At 37.3% G+C, this 10,996-nt stretch overlaps 1 protein-coding gene across 1 annotated transcript; it reads left to right on the top strand.

Annotated features, from left to right (window-relative positions):
• Positions 1-327: 327 nt before the first annotated feature.
• Positions 328-1,345, top strand: FSHB (follicle stimulating hormone subunit beta; the record flags this gene model as incomplete). The annotated part of the gene is made up of 2 exons (XM_080345292.1): positions 328-486; positions 1,109-1,345. The coding sequence occupies 2 exons, from the start codon at positions 328-330 to the stop codon at positions 1,343-1,345; spliced, it is 396 nt and encodes a 131-aa protein (XP_080201418.1).
• Positions 1,346-10,996: the final 9,651 nt, after the last annotated feature.

Raw genomic sequence — 10,996 nt, 5'->3', positions numbered from 1 at the left:
TTAAAGACAGGACACATTCACTGTGCAGAAACTTAGATAAAAACAGTTCCTTGAAATTGGTATGGTACTCTGCTATTATTATTCTGCAAAGATTGCTGACATGCCATTTCAGTCACTCAGGAAAATCAAACTCCTTTAACAATAAACAGACAGATCTATTTAATGGCTTTATCCTATCTTCTCACTGAGGTTTATGAAAGCTTGCTATTATAGAACCACTTGAGGATAATGTGAAGACTCAATTTCTCCCTATTTCTATAAATATTTCCTGTTGAAAACACCTACACGTTTATCCAGTATAGATATATTTTTTGCTTTATACACAGGATGAAGACACTTAATTGTTATGTGCTGCTGTTTTGCTGGAAAGCAATTTGTTGCAACAGCTGTCAGCTCACCAATATTACTATAGCAGTGGAAAGAGAAGAATGTGAATTCTGCATTATGGTGAATGCCACGTGGTGCTCAGGATACTGCTTCACAAGGGTGAGAATCTTAAATTTAATTTCAGGCCCCAGAATTAAATATTCCAAGTGGTGTATAAATAACCAGCTTCTCTAGTCTGTACCAAACACATAGGCAGGATGAGCCTCGTGAAAGAACAGGCTGAGTAGCTGCTGTGCAGTTTGACAGGAATGTAGATACACAGTCAGTCTAAACCACAAAGGGAAGGTTGAAGAGATGCTGGTAAAATTCAGATCTTTAACTGACTGCACACATTATGTTTGTATTGTATAACTAGAGTTGAAAGTATTGCAATCTGGAGCTCTGCCGTGTGTTCAGTTTGTGGTTGCAAACAGATAAAATAAAGCAGCCATTACTATGTAGACTCCTCTACTACTCCAAATAATTAGAAGAATAAAGCAACCGATCAGCAAGATTGTCTGGTGATGGTATGACATGAATTTGCCATACCAGTCCTCCTGAAAGGAGAAATCTAAGGATCTAGGTGAAATTAGAAGAGCGTGATCTAAATCCTTTTGATCTCAGTGGGATTTTCCCACCTGTTTAATTAAATTTTCACATCAGGTCCTTTATTTTATAAAAATTGGGAATTCTACCCCATAAACGAATTACGAAATAGGTATTTCCTTCTTGTAATTTTCAGGATCCAGTATATAAATATCCACCGGTATCATCCGTTCAACAAACATGTACCTTCAAGGAGGTTGTGTATGAAACAGTGAAGATCCCTGGTTGCGGTGACAACCCCGAATCTTTTTATTCGTACCCGGTAGCTACAGAGTGTCACTGTGAGACCTGCGACACCGACAGCACTGACTGCACCGTGAGGGGCCTGGGGCCATCCTACTGTTCCTTCAGCCAGAATGGAAGTAACCAATGAAGAGTACGTGAGACAGCAGTTTGGCTTTAGATGCTCACTTGTAAAGAAAGGTACTGATTGGGCTTCAGTGGAAGATAATAAGCACAGCTATGAAAAATGTGGGAGAGCTACTGACTAGGCCTTCCTTATCCCATCAGCTTTATTAAAATCGCTTTCATAGGTCTCTAGAATGCTACCTCCAATTCCTTCTGCCTCCTTCTCAACTACACCTTCATTCTTTATATTTCTGTATTTCCACTGCCTACTTCAGTTAGCTTATTCTATGCTATCCTATGCCTTCACAACGTTCCCAGGTTCCAGGTCTTTATTATCCCCTGCTTTCCACCTCTTCTCAAAATGCACTTCTTTTGAAAAGCCTTGCAGCACTGGTTTTCTTACAAACATCTATGCTCTCTCTTTTAGTTGGATTGCAAACCTCTCTTAGCTGAGGTTTCCACTTTTTTTGGCAAAATATTTCATATCATCATTATGCTCTGTAAATAATAACAGTATGTTTAAGAGCCAAAAATCTATGTTCAAATGTTGAACATCACCTGGACACATATTCTTTCTTGCTAAGGCTTGTTAGCTCAGACTCAGTACCACAACACCACAAATAACATGAACTCCAGTTCATACCTGGCTAACTTGGAAAAAGGAATCATCAGCTCTCTACTTTCACCTGATTAAACATATCTTAAGTCAGTTAATTCTGAGAAATTTTGCCACCTATCAGAAACACTGTTTTTCCTCTCATTATGCAACTAAATGTAATAATGAGAATTTTTTTAACGCTGTTTAAGATAGGAGTCTCATGAATTATTTAGGGATGAATGTAGAGGTACATGATCCCAATAGAGTAAACATAGTGTGATAACAGGCCTTGAAAGTAGTTCACAGTAGTCTCTTCTGAGAATGGAATTTCATAAAGTTCTACAGTAACCTAATTCTGCAGAGGCCAATATGAAGTTGGGATGGTCTGGAAACAAGCTGGTGGACTGACTGAATCAGAATGGAAAATTATGTGAAACCTGCAGAATCAAATCCTATCAGGAAAACGAAAAAATACTGCTCTTCATCAGAAACAATGGCCTACGCAAACACAGAGTGGAGAGGAACTGGTTCAGCAGCAGTTCGGCACTGAAGACTTGGAGGTTATACAAGCTAAGTATGAGTCAACGCTGCGGCAAAGTGGGAATATGAGGAGTAGAGCCTACAAGACACAACCTACCACCACCACTGAGTTCAAAACGACAAGGACCTCAGCTGAGTTGTTATTTCCAGCTTTGGACACAGAACTTCAAGGCACTGAAAGTCCACAGAAGAGTAATAATAATGGAGAGAGGCCTAAAAACATCTTAGGAGAAAAAGATATAAATAAATGTGGTGGTTTTGCTTATGGGAGGTAGCAGGGGGGGAAATTAGTGGAACCTTTTACAAGCTTGAAGACTGTTACAAAGAAAAGGAACAGTCAGTTCTCCGTGTTCATAGTGAACAGAACAACTAAGGAAAGATTCAGAGTAGTCACTCGTCCAACTTCTGAAACATGCAGACACTGAAATAAACTGTCAGGGGGCTGGGGAAGGATGGAAAGACAAGAGTGGGGTCTGTGGAGTAGTGACCACTACAGGTCTTCAAGAACACATTGAACCTGTTAGGAATGACAGAGACAAAGTTAATTTGCCATGAGGGAAGGGAATGAAGTAGACGACCTCTTGAGGTCAGCTGGTGTGTCTGCTTTTGAGACTCTTACAGATCTGTTTGTTTAAACAGAATTTGTCTGTTACTCTGGATCTCTCTTAGATAATAGATATTTTAACTTATTTCATTTTTAGCTTTTTTTACTGAAAGATATTGGTTGTTGCAATTTAATTTTATTTATAATATTAATTCACATGGACATTTTCTTGGGTCATTTCAGTTTTAAATATGAGTTGACTTCAATTAAAACTAAGCATATCACTCATAGCAGGAATTATTCCATTCTGGATGAGAGAATTTTGAATTAAAATCGCAAAACAGAGTAGATTGTAGTAAAAAAGTATGGGAAAATACATGTTTTCAAAATAGACCTGTAAACACCTGTATTGCCTGTTGTGCATTTTGGAATAATAAAGATAATTTTGTTGCACTTCTGTTATGTATGTCTTAATAAGCCAATTTAAAAATTTAAGAGTCCACTTGCCCACTTTACAATGCTTTAAATCACACCTTTTCTTCCTCCCTCATAATTTTTTTCTTGTAACTAATATCCTCACCTGAGCCATATTTGCATTATATGGCCAAATCATATAAAATAGAAGACTGGTATTTTTTAGCCTGATCCAGTGACATGATGATGAAATATTACATAGTTGTGACACAACAGAATTGTGGATGAGAATAAAGATTATCATTAGTATTTTAGTTAAACTATAGGGACTAGAACCTCCCCAGAGCTGTGTCCACATCTGTGTCACAAATCACCTTGCATGTGAAAACAAAAATCATACAGCTCTTCTTTTATCCATCAGACTAATGCACCACCCATTCTCACTTTGCAAACGAACCTATTCAGAACTTCAAATCTAAAACTGTAACTAATGTAGTCAAAAGAGCATTGAGGTTAATATCAGAATGCTAGAAAAAAATCCTAATAATGCATCACTATAAGCTTTCAGACTCTCACCTTGTATCTCTCGCACATCCTAGGTACCAATGCTGAGGGAAATACAAAGTCCTAGAAACTCAAAGATACCAAGAAAAAGATGCCCTCCATATAAGCACTAACCCCCGCAGGATCCTGCTTTCCAACATTCTCAACTCCTGTCCAGTACCAAGATGAGAGTTCTACCCAAATCTCTTCCTTAAAGCTGGCTGTTTGAAAAATGGGTAGATGATCCATCAAAAGCTTTCTGTTTTTCAAAAGATCAATGATAAACAGCAAACAAATAATTTTTTGAATTTATCTTATTTTTCTAACCATAAGTGATCACACAAAAGGCTCAGGAAACATCTAAGTCCCAAATGAAGTCTTCTATTAACCTCAGTGAGCTTTGAATACATGCCTGTATTTGTATAAAACTATCATTGGCATTCTACTCTGAAGTAAAATCCACTCCAAAGTCAGTCAACAATTATTTGTTCCTCTGCAGACTGATGGCAAATGTTTCACTATCAGTAGTTTCACTGATAGAAATTCAGAAATTCTTACAGACGGCTGGCATGACCTGAAGATATATCTTGGACTACCCTTGATAGTTTGTAAGACAGACTCTGACTTTATCTTCTCAAAGTTCTCTTTCTATCCAATGTCCAATTATCATCTCATTAAATGTACTTTCACATTTTACATTACATCAACATTTTTTTCCAAAATTTTTAGTGAAAGTACATGCAAGCCATGAATATCAGTGTTGTCTGAGGTCCAAATCTGCTTTGAATTATTAAGAAAAACACTTAAGAAGTGATTTGTGTGCTCTTTGCCTAGCTCTGTCATGATGAATAAATGGGAACTGTCAAAAGGTGAAATTCTCACTATGACATACTACTCTAAATACTAAACTGATGATAAGCTTTTAGAAACATTCCTAATAGAGCCAGAAGATTTTCAAAAAATTCCTACCATGACCCTAACCCTTTCCGCTGAACTCAACAGGTAAAATGCTTTTCAACTTCAATAGAACTATCCTGCCCACAGTGAACTTTTCAAAAATCGCATATCAATTCTATTTTTAAAGGCAGGCTCTGCAAAAAGACCTTACTACAATATGTCAGACTTCAGCCACCAGCCTACAGAAACTAACTGTAGAGGTAGTAAAAACTAAAATGGACAGATCTATGTATTTACTCACAGTTAAGTAAAATTGCCTCTTTTCTTGCATCACACTGAAAGCAGCAAACCTGGAAAACTATAACTTACAACCCTCTAGTGAAGGCATATAGCACAGAAGCAATACATAGTGTTGAACTGTCCCCTAATGATCTTGGAGGGGGACACTTAATGCAGGATGCACTGTGTTGTAATTAATTAAGTCTCTCAAATACCCAGATGTATAGATGAACTGCATGAAGATAAGTCACCTCTGCCACCACATCTATGGGTGAATTAATACTTTCTATCATTTATTAAGCAGACAGTTTGACCTTGATCTTAGCAGTGTCTGTGCCAGTTGTACTTGAAGCTCTCCAGACATCAAGATGGGAACACGAAGTGCTGCAGCAGTATTCATAGTCCTACTAATTGAAATGACCGTTTAATCCCAATTGCCTTTTTAGGTAGAAGCACACCTTGATTTTACAGACAAGCAAAGAAATACAAGTGCCTCACCTTGAAGCTTTTAATAAGGTATCAACATATTAGCATCATCCCACTGTTATCAATGCTCAGCTATAATTGCCTGCCTAAGTTCTGTAAATCATTCCTCTTAGCTTAAAACAGGTTTAAACTTGCCTTTATGATTTTTGGCAAATAACTGGGCTCACAATGTATTGTACCATAAGCAAGAAATACACGTTGTATTAACCTAGTCGATAAATAAAAATGTATTAGTCATCCACAAATACTCAGACAAATCTCACCTGAGACAGAGGCCATTACAAATAACAGGTGGAAAACAGGAATGTCAGGACTCCAGCTTGTACCTGTCAAGTTGAGGCTGCACTTAACTTGGGCTCTTTGAATGGGAAGGGCAAGATGGTTTAGCGTGGTGTTAATATACTGTATTCCTCCTTCACTCTCCCACCTCACAATGTGCATTTTGCTTTGTCAGCCTGCAATACTTACCTGTACACCTCAATTTCATTTAAAAAATGCAACTAGCATCTTTGTTGAAACTACAGGGAAAAAAAAAAAACCCAAAAAACTAAAAAAAAAAAAAAAAAAAAAAAAGAGCTAAGCAGCTTATCTGAAAAACTCATTTGGGGATGGCAGCATTGAGATTAGTGTCTCCCCTTCACGCAGGCAATGGGATCTATAAAATTTTGCGTATCTCAGGTTTCCCTTCAATTTATGTTATTAACATTAGCTATCAAAGCCTTGGTCTTTCAGTGTGACTTATACCAACAGACATTACAGCAGCTCACAAGGCTGCAGTCTCTAGGAAATACAGAAAACGAGACAGGAGGAGGGTTAGAGAAAGGACATATTTTCAAACAACCAAATGTCAGTGTTTCATTATGTGTAGGTGGGGAAGAGGAAGAATTAACTAGCTATGCTTCCCAGTCATTAACCATTAGTTTTCTTTTGTGTAGCAACTCCAAGAGACAAGAGGTAAAGTCTTACTTCGTGCAGATGGCCTCTTAATTAACTGAAAAAAAATACAAGGGGGTTAGATGTATGACATTATTCTGTATGAGAAAGGAAGGTAAATTCTAGATCTAATATATTTGGATTATATTCAACTATATTCATATACATTGAATAATACTATAGACAGAGATGTTATCCAGTCAGAATATGAATCTAACCCCTTAAATACATCCTTCAAGACATGTAAGATAATCCAGCATTATCCAATTGCCTCTAGAAAAAACTTTGAACAACTTAAGGAATACAATTTTTCTTTCACTTCATGTATCCACATTTAAAGTTTCATTCAAAAATGATCTTAGCTTTCATTATCTCCCTCTCTTATTATACAGTATTGGCAGGTCTTGATGTTTTTGTGAATGTTGTGGAAACTCCTAGTCAAAATAATAGAATAATGAAGAAAAATGTTAATAAGTTAGAAAGAAAACCTTTGGTTAAGGCATTGTAAAAATATATGTCACAATGAGGTAAAGCATTATGGAACAGGTCTATGCCCTGGTAATATTTGCCTTTTCGAAGAGGCATTTAGAATCATCAACAGCATGATCCTGTATAATACAAAGGTAGCGTCTGCACTTCAGCTAGAACAATGATCAAGAAATAATAAAGACAGTTTAAAATTAATTCTGCCCATACTACCAAAGACAGCTCTGCCAAACAACAGATCTGGCCCAATCTGTTAAACTTCTTCCCTATATGATTTTCTCCTTTTAGAATAAATATTTGAATTTTCAGAACAATTCTAAATCACATGTGAGCTAATGCTTTAGACGGGACACTGATTTAGACCATCAGTGTGAATGGATGCAAACTTGACTGCATTGACTTTGTTTACATGATCTAACCTTAAGACAAGGAGATACTGATCTATGAGTATCTGGACGTGTTCATATACTTGGATTATTATGTCTGGAACTCAAAACCACTTTACACTGTAATGCTTAGTTCAGGGACAATGTAAAAGCATAATCAAATCAATTCCTGTCTATGCACAATCGAGTTACTTAATATTTGTTATTCAGCACGTACAACACATGAAGAACTGACTGTAAGCAGAGTGTAGAAACTACCTTGTCAAATTCCAATATCCAGCCAATAAATTGATTAGACATAATCAAGGCACAGCGGTTTGACAAAGATTCAGTTCACCCCTACACAAGTCCCAAAGATCACGTCTAAGAAAAAGCACTGTAGTTAATGGAAAGTGTGTTGTCTCAAATGGTCTTTTAGACTCAAGAGAACCATTCTAAGAATATTTATTTTTGTCTATTCAACAACACATTATTTTGGAATATTTATTCTAAGAATATTAGGGTAGCTAGTGGGATTACAGAGTATTCTTATGTAGCATCTGAGGAATACCCGTTTAGTTTTGCTTGTATTCTGTAGACCAATATTGCTTTAATAATCAAATACAAAATAGCACGATAGCAAGCCTGGGAATGAACAGCATTACAGCAGAATAACTAAACCTCACTTATGAATTTCAACGCTTCAGGGGTTAAATGCTCAATGGTTTGTGATGCTCTGAAATAATTCAGTCCACGTCCTTTCAGTAGATGACTGATCTATTAAATATTCACAACACTTTGAAGACTGCAATAGTGTCAGATCTCAAATTAGAAAATTTCCTTTTAATGTCACTCTCGTGTTAATTTCTGTCATATTATTTCAGGTTATTTGCCACGTCTTGAACTAGGTAATATTAATAGCACAAAAAAGGGGCTTCTCTTTCTTGATAACTCAGTAGGCCATATGAAAGAACCAAGCAATTCTGCTTTTGACATATACAGCCCCATTGACTTCAAAATGGGAAAAGTGAAGTGCCCAATCAACAGGGGAGACTTCAGGACCTCCTGATTTCTCACTCCAGCAAAGCTGCATAAAACCACAGTTTGAAGTATTACACAACTGGTAATATAACTGCACTGCACCAGCTTATTAAAAATGTATCCTTACACTCAATCTGAAAATAAAAGCTTATTACCAATGACAGAAGAAAGAAAAAGTGATAAGTGTCAAATTATAACTCTACTGCTAGATAAAAAGAACCTAATGTAGACTTGCCAGGTTTTGAAAACACAACTGAACTGAGAAACCCCTTCAGTCTTGGTATGACACCACTACATAAATCCTTATTATGTTAGATGGTTCCAAAACCATTATGCAAACAGCTGTTCAAAAAGCACTGAAATAAGATCTTCCACACATCAGGAACTTTTTGTCATAATCAGATTCTCCTGCTTGAAATATGTCACATTCTCCTAGTGAACATGTCTGTGCCAGGCCAAGGAATTCCTGCTTAGCTCAGAAGATTCCTGGTGAGAAATCCACACAATTTAGTCCTCCTTTCAATTCGTGAATTATTTGCAAGTAGATGTTGATAACTGGTTTGTTTACAATGGATAATGCAACCTAACAGCACTACAAAGCAAGATGCTTTAGTCACATTTCTTCCTCATATCAATGAGGGGACACAGTAAGGGACTTATTTTCCCAATACATTCCAGTTACTGTGCTACTGACATGGCAATAAATATTGCTGGTCTGTTTGTGATGTGACCAGGACTAATTAGTGTGAACCTGGACATGCTATGAAACATTTGACAATCTAAATTTTTGTCAGTGAAAAGAAAAAGCCCTGGAGATCTCACAGTTAAAACAAATTGAGCAGAACCACCATGGCACAAAACAAAAGACCCTCAGCCATTGCCAAACAATGGAGCAAGAAATCAACCATAGTATCAAAAATGTTACAAACAGGAATTAACTGCATAATATACTCTAGTCAAGCATTCCCTCCCTTGCAACCTGGTTTGCCATTTTCCTTCTACAGGGAAAGACTTCGATGTCTGAAAGACAGGTATTCAAGGAACAGATACTTCAAATTAGTCTTAATTTCACATCAGTAGAGTTATACAGACAGAGAGCTGCTCTGGATTCTGGAGAAGAAAAAGCTTCTTCCCAAGGGAAAACAAGACACAAAGGAAACTATAAACTTGCAGAATTAAGCAGAAACAGATCATGCCCTTTCAAATAGACTTTTCATTATTTATCAACTGTTATGCAGCTTAGTGACTGGTTCTGATGACAATCACTGCATCTCTGACTCAACAGGTATGGACATTGTTAAGGGAAAAATATATCATGCTAGATAATGCATCACATATCCCTAGGCAGCAACCTCTCCCAGTCCCAAAGGTGCCCCAAGTGACGATTCATCTTGATGGGGTTTCACACTTGGAAACTGGGGCTGAGAGGAGCAGTCCTGAGGAGGGCACAGCTAGGGGGGTTCCTTCCTCTGAGTCCTTAATTTGGGTTCGCGCTATGCCTTTGTCCTCCTCTGGCCTTAGAGACAAGCCTTTGATGGGCTGGGCTGAGCGTGACTTTGGCACCACCGCCTGCCCTTGTCTCTGTGCTCCTCTCTGGGTGCACAGACAGGCTTTTATCACGGAACCAAACTGACACGAGCCAATAATACAGCTGAATATTTATGAAGCATCAGCTTCTGCTGTTCACACTCAGGCAGAAGCAAATTTTAAAATGCTAATCATCATCTGTTTGTGAAACACAGAGGCATGTACAGTCTCTCTCATGAAGTCAACTGTCAATTCCACCTAGGCTTGAACTTGAATTTATAAATTTTCCCTATTGTTTAGCAAAACTCCAAGAGATGAATAGTCTTTCTTTTGCATCTATTCAACACATCAAGGATCACCAGCCTGGCAAATCTTACTGCCCTTTCACTCTTAATTGATGCTCAGGATTTCAGGTTGTGTCACTCTCTGTAAGGCTTTCAGGTAAAAAGGAAAAAAAATATTTTACATTTGTATTTAGAAGTTCTAATAAAGCAGCTGCTTTCCTCTTCCTTTCCTTACCACATTTTCTGGCTACTGACAGCAGCAGAAAGAGAGAGGAATTCTTGCACATTCTTGATCATGACATTGCTAACAATTCACATCTACTCCACAGAAAGTCTTGTGAAGAGCAATCCTAGTCAATTTTTTGTATCAGTAATTTCATTCACATTCTTTTCATCCAGAAGGTACTTTAAATCATGCTCACTTTTCCAAATTGTGTGCATAGCATTATGCCCACCTTATTGAAGTTCACAGATTAAATGTTTCTGTACACATATATCCAGTTATTCAGTAGTTTTGCTCTAATACTAACTGGATGCATTTTCACTTTCGGGCATACATAATGCCACTCACAAGTTTGAAAGTCAAATTTTCAATGACTGATAAATGGCAGTAATGTTAGGTACCGAGAACCATCATCAGTCATCTTCTGCTTAAGATGCTAAGCAGATTTTTTCAGTACTGCCTTTGACTTAAATGCACAACAGCATGTGTCTTTTTAAAAGTCATCTGAAGGACATA

Source organism: Nesoenas mayeri (assembly GCF_963082525.1).
Source record: "Nesoenas mayeri genome assembly, chromosome: 5".
NCBI classification, from domain to species: domain Eukaryota; kingdom Metazoa; phylum Chordata; class Aves; order Columbiformes; family Columbidae; genus Nesoenas; species Nesoenas mayeri.
This window is presented reverse-complemented; position numbering and strand designations above follow the sequence as displayed.